This window comes from Scardinius erythrophthalmus (assembly GCF_964197995.2).
Source record: "Scardinius erythrophthalmus genome assembly, chromosome: 2".
In the NCBI taxonomy this organism is placed as follows: domain Eukaryota; kingdom Metazoa; phylum Chordata; class Actinopteri; order Cypriniformes; family Leuciscidae; genus Scardinius; species Scardinius erythrophthalmus.
Genome location: NC_138222.1, coordinates 45,607,695 through 45,624,784, shown reverse-complemented (window position 1 = coordinate 45,624,784; position 17,090 = coordinate 45,607,695). Strand labels below are relative to the sequence as shown.

Genomic DNA, 17,090 nt, shown 5'->3' with positions numbered 1-17,090 from the left:
CACTGGAACTGGCACCACCGGCTCGGGCACTGGAACTGGCACCACCGGCTCGGGCACTGGAACTGGCACCACCGACTCGGGCACTGGAACTGGCACCACCGACTCGGGCACCATCGGCTCGGGCACTGGAACTGGCACCACCGGCTCGGGCACTGGAACTGGCACCACCGGCTCGGGCACTGGAACTGGCACCACCGGCTCGGGCACTGGAACTGGCACCACCGGCTCGGGCACTGGAACTGGCACCACCGGCTCAGGCACCATCGGCTTGGGCACTGGAACTGGCACCACCGGCTCGGGCACTGGAACTGGCACCACCGGCCCAGGAACAGACACCACCGGCCCAGGAACAGACACCACCGGCCCAGGAACAGGAACAGACATCACCGGCTCAGGAACAGACACCACCGGCCCAGGAACAGACACCACCAGCTCAGGAACAGACACCACCGGCTCAGGAACAGGAACAGACACCACCGGCCCAGGAACAGACACCACCGGCTCAGGAACAGGAACAGGCACCACCGGCCCAGGAACAGACACCACCGGCTCAAGTGTATGCATAGCCCACACACACCACATGGCTGTGGCCATAATGGCCAGTGTCACGGTCACTGAGGGCTCAGGAACAGACGCCACCGGCTCAGGCTCAGGAACAGACACCACCGGCTCAGGCTCAGGAACAGACACAGGCTCGACGGCGGCCATCTTGTCAGGGGACACAGGCTCGGCAGGCGTGACGTGAACAGGCTCGGCGGCGGCCTTCTTGTCAGAAGACACAGGCTCGGCAGGCGTGACGTGAACAGGCTCGGCGGCGGCCATCTTGTCCGAAGACACAGGCTCGGCAGGCGTGACGTGAACAGGCTCGGCGGCGGCCATCTTGTCTGAAGACACAGGCTCGGCAGGCGTGACTTGAACAGTCTCTGGATCGACAGACGTGACCTTCCTCCTCCTTCTCCGCCTACGATGGCAAGACGGTAGCCTCGAGCCCACCGCCTTAGGGGGAGTTCCACTCACCAGCTCAGGTGTGTCGGTCATCTTCTCAGGAGACCCAGACGTGACTGCTGTATCCCACTGACTCCGATGCTCAAGGTATTTGGTAAAACCCCAAAAGTCCAAGACTTCCAGACCCTTCATTTCCCACCCCGGCAATGGGTCATCAAGACAGGTATTAAAAATGTCTTTTAATGCTGCCTCATTGTATCCCATTCCCCTCGAGAGCGTCCAAAATGACTGAGCTATGCAACCCACCGGCAGGCCCTGCTGACGAAAGCTCATCAAGTTCTGGACACGCCCCATCCTCTCTTTCTCCGTGGCAGGAGGGAGGATACGGAACCCCATCATGCTGGATCTCTTAGGGGACGGAGTCCTTCTGTCACGTATCACACACAAAAGAGAGAGATCCAAGTGCAGTTAATTTATTGGGGTAATCCGTACTCACAATCAGTTCAGGCAAATGGTCAAAATCCAATAAGTCAATCCAAAACAGGAACAGGCAGCAAACAGGAACAGAAGTGTGAGGACATTAAACAAGGACTCCGTGACAAACACTGAAACTGACAAGGTATATATACACAAGTGTTAAACGAGGTGACGAGAAACAGCTGAACACAATGAACACTCAGTGACAGACAGGATCATGGGAAATGTAGTAACAGAGTGTAGGACACCGTGCGGGAAGAGGACCTCCAGTGGACACCCAGGGAACACAAACCAGACACTGTGACACAATAGTGATGAGTTCATATACCTTTGTTCTTGGCGGCAGCTAATGAAGGCCGTTGCGTGATGATGCTGATATTAAAATATGTATATGAAGTCATACCCTCATTTAGTTGAGTGAAGTACCAAGGGGACTAAAACAAAGCGCAAAGCCAATAAACAAAGACAAAATGGTGTGCTGAGTTTGGATTCAGCATGTTAAATCAAAGACAATTACAGCTGCGCTGCTCTGTCCCATGTTAATGAGCCCAGCTCTGAATGAAGGGATGAATAAATCATGGTTCAGAAAACACATTTGAGGCTCCCGCTTTTCAGAGCCAGAGTCTGTGTGTGTGTGTGTGTGTGTGTGTGTGTGTGTGTGTGTGTGTTGATAGACCAGCGGAGCATCGCAACAAACATCAAAGCAGCTAGACAAAAGGGATTCACTCTTATATGTTCTCTCCTTCTTAGGGCCGTGTGTAAGGTTATAATGACAGTGCTCTGAAAGAGAGATAGAGCGCAAATGAGAGTGAGAGAAAGAGTGAGAGAGAGAGAGAGAAAGAAAAGGGAGGGAATAAAGCAGTCGGTACAAGGCACAGTTGAGGAGAGCGAGAGCCACAGTATATAGAGCAGCATAAAAGATGATGACGAGAGACACGCAGTGAAGGTGAACGGAAGAATAAAACACGAGGGATTGTGAACAAGCAGAAAGAAAACTGCGCATGACGAGGGAACTGGATTCACAGCAAGGCAGCTGAGTCCGGCTCATGATGAAAAGGATCCGTTGCAGGCTGCAGGCAGGGGTTGTGTGAATGGAAGAGACACTAGATCTGTAGATAGTGGAGACAGAAGTGCAGGGGATGGTTGGGCTGCATGGGCTCTGTTGTTGGCATCACTGCTGCTGTCCTACACCGCTACACTCGAAACCCTTTCAACACGCTCAGATATGAGCTCCAAACACTCATCGGACTGGATCCCTTACAGGTACATCTGTTTATCGGTGAGCTTGCATGTGTTTGGTTGGAGAAGATAAATGTGATAGGGGATCGAGGATGATGAATGGATAATGCTGGCAGGGCTGCAAAGGTGACAAAGGTGATTCTCTCGTCCTTGTACTCTTGGGTTTGTGTAGTTGCTTCTGAGGTTTTTGTTTATATCGGCTGGTCTGATATAATATCTATTACAAGACTCAACGATAAAGATGGGCCGATGGCTACCGGAGCCAGTTGACGTAACTGTCACTGGTGCATTATCACTATACATTATCTTATGACTGTTTATGTTAATCTTGTACATGTTTTGAGAACTTCTTGAAACAATTTTGAGACTAAAATGATATTTAGCTGGCTAGCATAGATGAAATTCCGTTGAGATTGTGAGAATTTGAAGTATAAGTTAGAATGGGTAACGTTTTAGTTATGTTTTGTACTATATTGTGGTATATTTTCCAAAAAGGTGTGCTTATGAATTTAGAAATTATAATAAATATAGCTGCTGCTTTTATTTGATCAAAAATACATTAAAACAGTAATATTGTAACTACTCTATTTTAATATATTTTAAAATGAAATGTATCCATCACTTCAGTCTTCAGTGTTACACGATCCTTCAGAAATCAGTCTAATATGCGGATTTGGTGCTCAAGAAATATTTATTTTCATTAACGTTGAAAACAGTTTTGCTGCTTGATATTTTTGTGAAAAACTGGATTATTTGATGAATAGAAAGTTCAAAAGAACAGCATTTATTTAACAGCACTGTAAACTTCTTTACTTTTTATCCGTTTAATGCACGCTTGCTGAATATTATTAATATATTTAAAGAAAAATCTTAATATGTTAATATGTATTATTTTAATTCCATATTTTCCCTAATATGGCTAATATCTCATCATTAAAAATTCTTTGCATATATTTTGCTTTGTATTTTTACTGACTGTCTTTATTTCCATCCGGTATGGTGGTCAGTGATTATCACTGTATATAGTGAAGACTCAAATTTCATCATTTACTGTTGTTTTTAGTATTATTATTACTTTTTATTAATATGCGTAATCAGTAGTATTATGTATCTCTTTTATACTTTTTATATATATTCACAATCATTTGTACAATGTATTTTGTGAAGATGTGGGAGAAAGAGACACTTTGGGGGACTTTGAGTGTGTGCTGAGTTGGAGACTGAAATGTATATGCAGGGTATACATTCCTATGTTAATGGAAACCATATGTTCTTCTGCTGAATGTATGTGTTGCTATAGTGATGTAGTTTTTTCTGGTCAGTGGTATAAAAACCAAGCCCTGTTTGTCCGAAAATCAGGAAGAGATGGAAATGTAGGAAAGATGACTAAGAAGCTGAATTAGATCTTCGCTTGGTCCATTGTCTCTTCCTCCTATGTTTTATAAACCAAATAAATAAGAGATCTCTTGGCAAAATCACTGGTGTCTGTTTCCATGAAATTAAACAACAGGGGAAAGCCAGATTTTTAAATCAACAATAGGAACATAGCCATGCTTTTGGTTTATGTTTGCTGTTGAAGGCAGTCTTGCTGCTGCCTCATTGTCATGGCTGCACTGCCTCCTCTGCTCTCTTATTGGCTCTTGGTTGCTGTAAGTTACAAGCCTACTTTCCTCCACTCTTTCTTTGAAAGATTACATCAGGGAGCACTTGCCGCTTGTTGCAGGGAGCTAAAGGTACCGCTCAACATACCCTGGAGGGTCTTAGGCTGTCTCTATGGGAGTGTGTTTTGTTTGTGAAGATCTGCCCTCTCCCACACCCCAGTTTCCTGTGTGTGAGGTCTGTGATTGTGACCTGAATGGATTTAAGAAATCTAACGAGCTTTGGCACTGGATGAGCTCAAGGAAACAGTAACGGAAATTCTTGTTTTGAGAGATGCATACATGAGTCGTTTGTTTTATCTGAACCTGGAAAAAAAAACCTCAAATGATACAGTTGCTCTTACTTATTTGTCATAGGCATTAGTGGGATTAAAAGGAGGATGATTTGAACCTTTTCAAAATACTGTCCTTTACTCACTCTCATGTCTCTCTACACTTTCTTTCTTCTAAGGAACACAGAACAAGATGTTTGGACACCATTGACAACATATACTTTTTGGTCTCATTTGTATCTATTTTAAATATAGAAACATATCTGGCAACTCCATTAAAGCAGCTTCACATCTTGATAACAATTACTAAGTTAAGTAGCCGTATGTGGAAGGCGTAGGACCATAAAATGTTGATCAAATTATTGCATTACAGTCTGAATGCAATGATACAATGTCCTAGCTGCCTGTCAGCGAATGTATTTCCATACCTCCATGCACCCTGCTCACGCAGACATCACCCGTCATCGGTGCGTTTCATGCTATGAGTTAGACAGATGTCAGTCACCGAGACCGCAGCCAACTTTAACAATTCCTCCGGAACCAAAACAACGAGCTTATGCTGCATTCGCGTCATAACTACTGTAATTTGGAAGAAATGGAAACCTGTGAAAGTTATACTCGGAGCGGTTCGTGACTCGAATTTATGCTAAACAGTTAGGAATCAGGAACAGATTAGCTTTGCAAGTCAGGTCACCTTCATTTATTGTAGCACTTTATTTCAAATGTATTATAGTGCTTTATTTTTTTTTGTTTCAAAGCAGCTTAATAAACAGAAAAATAACTGAATCAGTGATGCAAACTATCAAATATGTGACACATTCAAATTATGCTGAAAACCAGCTCTAAAATGAAGATACTGTCATTTATTCAGATCAATTCAGTTCAAGTTTTGTTCTCATCTGATAGTATCAGTGTAGTCAAATCAATAATATTCTTGAATATTATTTTAAATATTCTTTGAAACACAGACTCAAGCAAGCCAAAGGTGACAGTGGCAAGGAACCCAAGTTCTATCAGGTGACAGAAATGGAGAAAAAAACTTTGTCGGTGGTCCAGTCCTCCTCTTGCCAAATAAATAACGAGGTGATCTCATAGATTAAATACTGTGTGTCTTCCATATTGTACATTAGAGTTGTGGTTAGCTGCAAAGTAACATTTGAATTGATCATATGTGAATTTCAGGCAATGATTTCCATCCAAAAAAGAAAATGGGTCAATAGAGGAGCAGCAGTTGGGCGATCTGCTATTAAGTGGCTTGCTTACAGGCAGATTGGTAATGCAGCAAGATCTGGATCTTTGTCTTTGTGGTAGCAGTGAGAGCAGGCAGCAGCAAATGTGTCCTTCTCTTATCTCTCCCTCAGTCAGAAGGGCCGTTGGGCCCTTCATGGTATTTTTTTTCCTGGTGTGATGAACATCTCCTCCCCTGCAGATGGGGCTTGCGATGAAAAATGTATGGAGCTTAAAAGTCGTGCTGGCAGAGCTGAGGTTGCCTCAGTTGGACCTTCTGCATCACACGCACTAATTTCACAGCCTTGTCCAGTTTATTTGAGGGCCAGTCTGCTCTGTTAGGTCACAGGCCCTACACATGGACACACACACATACTGTATATACACAGAGCTCGCTGGAGGTTAAGGACCTTGTTATCCACAAGCATGGAAAGATAAGTTCCATTGCCTGTTTTCCATTTGAGTGCTGTCATGCTAGCATGCTCGTACATAAAGAACACATGCATTTTTAAAGAGTCCTTACAATGTCCACATACTGCTACAGTCTAAGAATTTTGTCCAGATCAGAAAAATGTTCTCTAAACAACAGCAGCATTTTTTTTATTATATTAGATAAATGGATAGATGGTGTTTAAAAATTTTCCTCAGTCAAAATGTCCATGTATAGACTGAACAAATTAACAGTCAAAGGCAATTGTCAAGAGCCTTAAATTGATCAATGTAGAGTTTTAATTTTTTTTATGTTCTGTGATGCACTTAGTAAATTGCAGCAAATAGTAGTGAAAAGAGAAGATCAAAATAAGAGTCTAATTGCAGGTGGAAAGCACTGAGAAAAAAAGATGCAGGAAGATGTGGTGCTGAGAAAAAAAAAATTAGTAAAGAAAAGTCTTTAAAACTACCTCGAAAGTTTCATTGACCGTCTTCATATTTGAACTCTGCTGTAGTGCTGTGTAAATGCATCCATACTCCTTAAATGTATATCTCCCACCCTTGTCTTCACTTACCCACAAAACCTGTATGAGGTTATTTTTCATGAAACATGAAAGATATTTAGCAGAAGAAAAGTTAAATTAATTTAAGATATAGCTCTGAAAACAAGCCTTGTCTGATTCTGTCTTATGTAATTTTGATTCTAAAGTAAATCTTATTTTAAGGAATTTTAGACATTTTTACTGCAATACAAGACAAGAATGATTGCTTAGAGTGCCCCCTTTATGCTATTTTAAAGTTTCCTAATTTTGTTTTGGAGGTCTCCTACAAAAGGTTTACATGTGTCAAAGGTCAAAAAACACTTTAATTTTCTCATATTATACATTGCACATCTCCACATTTTTCAATGATTCTCAAACGATTTGTCGGATGATTCAGTCTATCTAAATCCCTCCTGCGAGCTAACTCTGCTCTGATTGGCCAGATGGCCCAGTCTGTTGTGATTGGTCTACCGCATACAGTGCGTGTTTCGGAAGCTAAACACACATAACCACAACTGAACTTCAGCTCTGTCAAGAGGCTTCCTAAAGCTCAGCGATTGTACACACAGACAGTAACAATGACGTCAATTTTACCATATCAATCCAAGTCTGATGATGAAACATTGGAAGAACTAGTTATTCAACCCGAACCTCCATCGCAAGGATGACTTGAGCAGGACATTTCTCAGTGATACACTACTTAGTTTGAGGTACATTATGATGTTGCAACTGTAATTCCTCACCATCAGCATTAACAAGTTTATGTCCATCAACAAACAAATTATTTCTAATTTATTGCGGTGCACATGCGGGAACTGTATCAATAACGGTGCATACATTAGCCCAGCACTAATGTGAATGACTGATGTAACATAAACGTTTGTAATACAAATCTTGCTCCATCTTTTATCTTTACTTAAAGTTGTAAAAACAACAGACAATCTGCATTACTCGACAATTTTAGGTAATAGTGGCCCACAGCTGCTTAGCAGATGTATTTCAGTAAGACAGTAATAACGTGAGCTATCCGGTTAACCGGAGCATTACACAATATAAAACACAAAACTACGTATTTTGAACGCCTGGTAGAAAATATATACATCAATATAATTATTCATACTTACAAGTTGTGATTCTGAGGAGCAAGCTGGTCCAAATAAACTGGGTACAGCCCATCTTTCACGAGCAAGTGTTTTGCGAATCCCAAGTTGTTCGCGGGCGGACAACGTACAACATAGGCGGGCATTATGCAAATGTATCTTCTTGTGACGTAGAACCGTCATGCAGTAGGATTCAAAACAAAAACGACTCGTATAGGCGGTTCAGAGTCGATTCTTTCTTTTGGGAGACAATAACTTTATTTATCGTGCACTTTCAACTTTACCACTTTGCAGAACGTTTACATTCACAAACAGCTATATTACACACTGCATGGAAGGGCATATTCGAAAAACCATTAGGGGCACTTTAATGCCTGAACATTCCTTCAGGTCATCGCTGTTTTGTAAGTGCTGCTTTTCACTCTGAAACACGCAGCACAACAGACTATACTTAATACTTAATTTAGGGCTGTCAAAAGATTAATCGCGATTAATCGCATCCAAAATAAAAGTTTGTGTTTACATAATATATGTGTGTGTACTCTGTATAATTAAATTTGTATATATAAATACACACACATGCTTGTATATATTTAAGAAAAATGTGTAATTTATATATTAAAAAATTATATTTATATATAATATAAATTATATATAAATATATACAGTATATGTATGCAAATATTTCTTAAATATATACATGCATGTGTGTGTATTTATATATACAAAATAATTATACAGAGTACACACACATATATTATGTAAACACAAACTTTTATTTTGGATGCGATTAATCGCGATTAATCTTTTGACAGCCCTAAATTATATCGCAGCCTTTGGTATGATAATCACACAAAGCTATATCACTGATTTAGTTTTATTTCGATTAATTGTTCAGCCACTTTTTTTATTTTAATTTAATTAGCTTTTTATCAACTATAATGAACCACTTTTGGGAAACCCTGCTGTAGTGCATTTGTACTTTGTTTTGTTTGAGAATTAACAGGTAAAAGTAAAGAATACAAATCGGCAAACATTACTTTCTGATTCCAGTACACACATACAGTGAAACGCCCACATGCATATACACACAAAGTGAATTGTCACTGTCATCAGTGAAGCTTGATGGTGAGGGAGAGAAATTCTCCCGCACATTGTAGGCAGCTGTCAGCACATATCAATTTATCTCTCATCCCTTGTTGACCCTCATTAGAAGCGCTCTGTTTATGTCATTATCTGCCAATCTGATGGGAACTGACACCCTTGACTGCTGACATTAGGCACTATGCTTTGTGCATGTGTGCATGTATTTTAGCTTTGGGAGGGGGATCATGAATGTGTACAAGTACGCATTACTATTTCTGTATCCTGCGGTTTGTCAGCTTGTGAGTGCACTGAATAATAGGTGTCTGTATTTCTGAATGAGTGTCTGCTCGTGGGCATGTATTTTCGTGCCTATGTGCGTGTGTGATAAGAATGGTGTCAGTGTTGGCAGTCTATAAAGAGTGAAATTTCTCAGGTTTAAATAGGAAAGTAGAGACTTTTAGTTGGGCGCTGGAAGATCCTTCTGAGTGAGAGAGGGAGAAAGAGATAATCCTCTTGAAAAGACAAGCTCAGAGCAACATGAATTTCCATGCTGGTTGTTATGCTACTGGTTTGAAAGTAGCCAACGTAGCCAAACTGTTTTCCAAAATGTCTATCTATCTATCTATCTATCTATCTATCTATCTATCTATCTATCTATCTATCTATCTATCTATCTATCTATCTATCTATCTATCTATCTGTCTGTCTGTCTGTCTGTCTGTCTGTCTGTCTGTCTGTCTGTCTGTCTGTCTGTCTGTCTGTCTGTCTGTCTGTCTGTCTGTCTGTCTGTCTGTCTGTCTGTCTGTCTGTCTGTCTGTCTCCTTCTGTCATTCTGTTGTTCTATTTATGTTTCTGTCTAATGTTGTACCTATCATTCTGCCATTCTATCTATCGTTCTGTCGTTATCTATAGGTCTTCTAACTATTTTTGTATCTTTCTGTAAGTCTGCCTGTCTGTCACTCACTCTGTCTGTCTAGTTTGTCTGTATGTCATTGATTCTAGCTATCTATTGTTCTAAATGTCATTCTATTGTCTTCTCAAAAACGCAACATAATATGTTTTTTGTACTATATATTTCCTACTATTATCATCTACTGTTATTATATACCTTTTATGTTACTTGGGGTGAAAATAACAACTGCCCCAATATACAATAAAAAAAAATAAAAAAAATCTGTATTACAGTTTTTCTCAGTCGCTTTGGTGCATTTCTCACTTCACTATTTACATTTGCACAACAGTTAGTTCAATCTCCACAACATTTAGTCATTTGTGCACATCATAGTAGCAGTTTCTCATTCCTTCCAACAAATTGCAAAGGCTTTTGGACATGCATCAAATGCTTTCATACAACTCTCTGCTGTTTTATAACATTATCATTTGCTTATGTCATGTCAGTCAAAATTAACTATACTTGTGAATGCTGAATAGTCATTCCATATAAAATAGTCCTCATTTCATTGCTTTAGTCATTACATACAAAAATGTTATACAAAAATGTTGAACAAATTTTACACATTTTTTTTTTTAAATCTTTTTTTTCCTGAAAATGTCTCCTAAATTGAACAATTACTCTCAGGTGAATCTCAGCTTTCATTGATGAGGAAAGTCTGGATGTGCATGAATGATTACAGCACTATGTATGTTGTATGTTCAGTTCCAATATGTACTGCAATATTGTTTACAGTTGTGCACAACTCTACCCAAAGGGAGTTTATGTTTGTTGTAAATAAGGGTGTATTTTTTCTGTTGCACAATGCTGTGAACAAATTAGAATTGCAAAGAGCATATGCATTAAAAATGTGAAACATTCATATTCAGTGTCTTGTACTCAGTTACCTCGCTAAATACAGTAATGTGTAACTTTACTGTATTTTTCAAATGGCTGTGCAAATATAGTGCTGTCTTGAGCATTTTCAGGTAGTGTCACCAAGATCTGACTTTTTTGCATTGGAAAACATTTACAGAGTAAACTGTCATAATGAAAACATGACAAAGCCATTTGACTATCTTGTTCATAAACAATGGTGTCAGGACTTTTCATCTTGATGACACTGACACTTTCATTGACATGAATACTTGCTTTAGAGGAATGGGCTATCCATTTTGAGTAAGTGACACGCTTTTGCAGGTTATCAACTAGGTTTTGCAGTTTGTACTAATTGTTTTGAGAACTGCATTAACTGTTGTGCAAATGTAAATAGTGATGTGAGAAATGCACCAAAGTGACTGAGAAAAACTGTAAATAAACTAGCTGTCAAAGACCTTATAGATTTCATATTCTTCACATTTGTGTGTTTGAACATATTTTTTTTATAGTGAAAGTAAAAATAGAGCGTCTAATTAGCATGTTTGTGTGTGTTTTATAATGTCAGCAAGAAAATGAGTAAAATGCCTGTGGTGTTCTGAACTCAAACTGCTGTAAATCTTTTATAAATATTTTGTATTGTCTGATGACATCCAGAGGGAAGCCAAATCAAAACAGATATAAAAGATAGCAGAATTCTTGATTTCCAAACAGTATTCTTACATGTGCATCTCTCTATTCTGATTGTAACATATGTTCCTACCACATGTTGAAAGCTACACCCTGGTTGTGCATTACAGATTACAGAACACAAATCCTTTTCCACACCACCCTTGATCTGTCACACTTCTTCTCTCCGCATGACCCACCACAGCCACAGAGGAAGCCCTCCATTGCCATTTAATTAACACAGCTTTTGGCTGAGCAATAACAGGCGGCAGAAATGCATAAGGGGATCTGGAGTGAATGTGTCATAGCTGACTAAAGGGAACGAGAGGAGGGACAGGCAGAGCCTCCCTCCTCTCCTCCCTCCTCACATGACCTCCCTCCTCACAGGACCTGAAAGAGGACAAAGAGGCATGATCAACACAGCAGCGCACTGTCTGTGTCCTTTGAAAAAATAATGTTCATACGTACAATTTACATACTGTTCTTCTGCCCATATTAGGTTTAATGGCCAGTAAATAGAGACCAAATCGCTGATTTATTTATATGATTATATTGGATTCGCTAGACATCAGCTCTTTTAATGATGCTCTATGAGATAAGTTAAATACTGAATACTGATGCCATGTTTTGTGCAGCAGACTTTAGTGAAGGACATGAACAGTTGGGAATTGTACATAGTGGACTGGATTTTTGTGTACGCAAAAGCTTGTTTGAATCGTATCTCTGCACTACTCTTGCTGTGGCACATCTTTTTTGTGAGCTTTCCCCGTTGAATCTTGTTTTTGTCCTTCTGCAGCACCTTGGATGATGAGGGGACGACCCTGCGACAACAGAAGCTGGACAGACAGGTGAGTCTTCCTTTGGTTTATTTTCAGCACTGTGGACAGAAGGCTCTGCTCAAGGAAATGAGATCAATTGAAAAGAATGAAAAGAAAAAACAGGCAGAAGTAGAACAATGAGAGAGAAACCATTCATTGAGGAATCACATCACAGAAACATATTCTCAAGACGGTTTAAAGAAAATGCCTTTGATAAGATTCCATATGCCATCCCTCCCTTTATATTACATTATGTGCTGTTACTTCAGCAGACTTGCCCCAGATAACTTTGAAGAACTTTGCCAAGATTGTTATTCTTACAGTTAGTAAGAGTTCATTAGCCTTGTGGTTTGTATTCTGATAATCTGATAATCCTTTGTTATTAAACACTCTGGATTCTAAGGAGAACAGGTGGGTTCCCTGGAAAGCTTCACAAAGTTTTTGGACAGTACATGTTAGTTAATCATAACTGTTAGTTATTCTTTGCCACAAGCATATTTGCCACACATCTGTTCAAAAAGGATTTTCAGACAAAATGTGGCATAAGGCATACTTTTTTTTCAAGTTGAAAGTATTTTAAAGTCTTAACTTCAGTGTCACATGATCCTTCAGATATTAATACTAATATGCTGATTTGATGCTCAAAAATAAAATAAAAACATTTCTTTTAACACCGGTATTATCAATGTTGTAAATGGTTGTTGTTCAAAATTCAAAAGAACACCATTTAATTTTTTGTCACAATATAAAAGTCTCACTCTCACTTTTGGTCAATTTAATATGTCCTTGTTAAATGCTACTGGCCCCAAATTTTTAAATGGTAGCATATACATTAAAATGAATATGAACATCCTTCAAGGACATTTTTACTACAGTCTGTTGCGACCCATTTTATAGGGACTGAATTTCATAATTTAACATAATTATCATGAGATTTAGTTCATAATTCAACATAATTTAAAAACTTGTGACTGTTACCATTATGTTCTGTTAGTGTCATTATCATGGACTTTTAGTTTGTTTTCATTCTCATAATGTCTTCTTTTGTTCAGTTTTCCTGCTCCTCCTCATTTGTGTTCTTGGTTTCAGCTGTGTTCTATTAATTATCCTAGTTTGTGTTTTCTACAGTATATAAGTTGATCCCTCACATTGATTCTCTGTTTGGTCTACGTTACATTTAGTGTGTGTTGCCTTGCCTGTCTGAGTATTATTTGTATTACCCTCATTAAACTCTCATAAATCTTCATCTTCATCTGCCTTCCTGCAACCACCCGCAACAGTGACCTACTGTGAAATGCTTGCAACTAGCAGTATTGAAATCAGGGTTGTTCATACAGATTTAGTGGGTTTACTCTAAAATCCAGACAGATATAGAAAGATTCAGTGAAGCATTCCCAGAGTATCAGAACTACAGAGCTGGGACAGATTTAGGGTGTTAGAGGAGACAGAAAGAGCATCCGCCTCAACCTTTATGGCTTTTTTTCCTGAGAAAACTGACAGCTCAGAATTCTTAGTCTGTATTATCCTTGCTCTCTTTAGCTGTCCAAAATATCTGGAGGTGGACTGTAGATGGGAGATAGGATTTTAATGAGGTGCGAATATTAGGAAAGCAAGCCTCCATGTTCCGTGCAGTGAGGGAGTTTGGTGGTTATTTCCTCGAGGGTACTTTGCATCGGTTTGTCTGCTATTTTGCTGTAAACATCAGTGGTTCCTGAAGCTGGATAGGGAGACAAGCATAATTTGGTCCAAATTTCGAATCAAGCCAATAGGTTTAGCCCACAGCACTCGGCTGCTCTTTAATGAACCTCCTACTCTCATCACAAGACCATGAGATCAAATTACCATGTTTATTGCCTGACTGCTTTACATAATAACCTTGAAGGAGCCAAGCCTGAAATTGTTGAGCATCACCTTAGCCAGCCTCTTTGTGCTCTCTATAGCTTCAGGAGTCTTTGACCACTGCATTTCAATGAATTTTAAGGTGCTGTGTGAGCACATATTCCGAGCGATCTGTTTCAATGATACTGAAAATGCTTATTTGGCACCGCATCAGTCCTTAGAATAGAGGAGAGCACAGACGGTGAACGAGTTTAGGCAATGTGTATGCAGATAAACAACTTTTTATTAGAACATCAATATGGAGATCTGTGCGCGCTGTGCAAAGGCATGTTTCCCCAAGCAACAAGGTACAGCCAATAGAACGAGCTTTGTATAGAATCCTCTGAGGGAGACGCGATCTTAGAGGAACACAAAGCATTATTAAAAATGCATGAATTCATTGTGTCTCTGTGAAGATGACACATTTTAGAGTTTAACAAAAGCACAGAGTGTGTCAAATCAAATGATTCTAAATCTCTTGTTTTAATCCTATCTCTATGATACAATGAAAAGTAGGGTATTGACATATAGGGCTTGGTATTAACATTGTTTCTGATTCACAAGCTCTTGATTCAATTTGATTTTAATTCTATTCGATATCGATTTGTTTGGATATATATCAGGTACAGTGCATGTCAAGTGCATGTAAATTTGTTTTGGGAAAACAATCTCTCATTTAATGCTGTGCATTACTATAATATTAAAGGAGTGGTATAATGCCCTTTTCACAAGAGGTAAAATAAATAGCTGATGTCCCCTGAGTGTGTATGTGAAGTTTTAGCTCAAAATACCCCACAGATATTTTTATATAGCTTGTTAAAATTGTCACTTTTTGAGGGTGTCAAAAATGCAAATGAGCTGCTGCTCCCAGCACAGGGGGCGGAGCTTCAAGAGCTCATGTCCTTTTACCTCACACAGACACAAAAAACTTTTAGCCTTTTATGTTCAAACTGAAGTCAGATAAAGATGGAGAGACTCAAGAAGAAGTGACAACATAGAAGCTAATCAACATCAATGATTAGCAAATTCTGTCATGATAATCTACAAATCGCATTCCCGGGGGCGCGGTTTATGTAAATGTTAGGGTTTGTGATGTCACTAACCCGCGAGGAATGTTATGTAGTCCCTACCAGCCGTTTGTTGTAGTCCTTAAAAAGCAATTTCTTTAAAAGAAAATATCTCCCTTTGCTTTGAACTTTGAGCGTTGTAACTTTGCAGATGTTGTTTATGTTCAAACAGCAACATTACACACTAAATAAAGTTAGAAAAGTGAAATCATAATCAACCACCCCTTTAAAGGTGCATTGTGTAATATTTAGGAGGATCTGTAGACAGAAATGCAATATAGTATACATAATTATGTTTTCAGTGGTGTAAAAGACCTTACTTAATGAACCATTATGTTTTTATTACCTTAGATTGAGCCATTTCTATCTACATACACTGCAGGTCCCCTTACATTGAAATAGCCATTTTGCGCCGACATGTTTCTACATGTTTCTATTTTTTATCCCGCCAAAGCCTTATTTGATCTGTAATTGGGTTTTGTGAGTGAAGCAGACTACTGATGGAGAGAACGATCACAGCGCCCCACCCCCGCGCGGGCACTCTCCGTCTTCAGTTCTGTCTTTGCTCTCTCCTGCTCGCATCAAAATCAACTGATCCTAAAGGTCGGAAGACCGAATCAATGTTTCACGTGGTGCATTCGGAGAATATTTTTGCTGAATTAGCGCTGGGTGTGAATTGCAGTAAAAAAAAAGTTGCCTTATCTTCTCTTACAACTTGTGACAAGCATTCCGCACATGCAGCTGACATAACTTTAAATAAAAAAAATAAATAAATAAATCGTACTCGGTTACTAACGTAACCTCGGTTCTCTCTAGAAGAGGGAACGAGTACTGCGTTTTATCAAAACGCTACGGGAAAAGTCTCTTTTCACGAAACACTGAAGCAAAAAATTATCCTTTAATTTTCATATATGTAAAACGCGTTGCGGCAGCAGCAGTCAGCTATGGCGAGACGGCTTGCTCGCTCATTGGCTGCTCTGCGGCAACTGCTTAAGCCTATCGAGCGAGGCCTGAGATGACGTCAGGCCAATGAGGGCGCTTCGCGCCCTCCTCGCCACTTCCCGCCGAAACGGGCGTGGCTTACCTCTATAAAAGGAGCTCGAGAAGGCTGATTCACTTGATTTTGATCGCCGAAGCGAACCAGAGTGAACCGTACGCACGGCAGAGAACGCAGTACTCGTTCCCTCTTCTAGAGAGAACCGAGGTTACGTTAGTAACCGAGTACGTTCTCTTACGAGAGTTCTCTCGTACTGCGTTTTATCAAAACGCTACGGGAACCCCTTGCAAAACGCCGTGCGTGCTGGGATAAAAACACTGATCACCGGAAGCTATTTCAGGCACACAGTGCATAATCACCAGATTGACTCACACAGAGTCAGGGAATAAGGGTGGGAGCCTTAATTCCTTATACTGTAGCGTCGTAGAATAGACATGTCCACAGACGCAAGTATAACATCACATAGACAGGGTAGGGAACCTGAACTAATGTGGGAAATGTGGGTCTTACACAGTTCTGCCCAAGATAGTCGGTAGCGCATTGCGCATGGGTTTCAGTGGTCTGACTAGACGGCTGAACAGATTACACCGACAAAAGCTTAGCCTGTAAGGCGGGAACCTCTAGGTTATAAAACCTGATAAATGTAGACGGAGAGGCCCAGCCTGCCGCCGTACATATATCCTGTAGGGAAATCCCGCTGGACCAAGCCCACGAAGAAGCAACGCTTCTCGTAGAGTGCGCTCTAACTCCCTACGGGCATGGAATGCCCTTGGCAATATAAGCCAGCGCTATGGCGTCAACTATCCATCTGGATAGACTTTGTTTCGAAACAGCCATTCCTTTGGAACGTCCACTGAACGAGACAAAGAGCTGCTCTGT

At 40.1% G+C, this 17,090-nt stretch overlaps 1 protein-coding gene across 1 annotated transcript in view; it reads left to right on the top strand.

Moving 5' to 3' along the window:
- Nucleotides 1-2,574: 2,574 nt before the first annotated feature.
- tub (TUB bipartite transcription factor) overlaps nucleotides 2,575-17,090 on the top strand; it is a gene marked incomplete at its 5' end in the record, with an annotated part of 50,809 nt that continues 36,293 nt past the window's right edge. Inside the window, 3 exons of the mRNA XM_081389873.1 lie at nucleotides 2,575-2,701; nucleotides 4,460-4,568; nucleotides 12,248-12,299. Coding sequence (XP_081245999.1) covers nucleotides 2,575-2,701; nucleotides 4,460-4,568; nucleotides 12,248-12,299 — 288 coding nt within the window. The remainder of the gene's footprint in view (nucleotides 2,702-4,459; nucleotides 4,569-12,247; nucleotides 12,300-17,090) is intronic.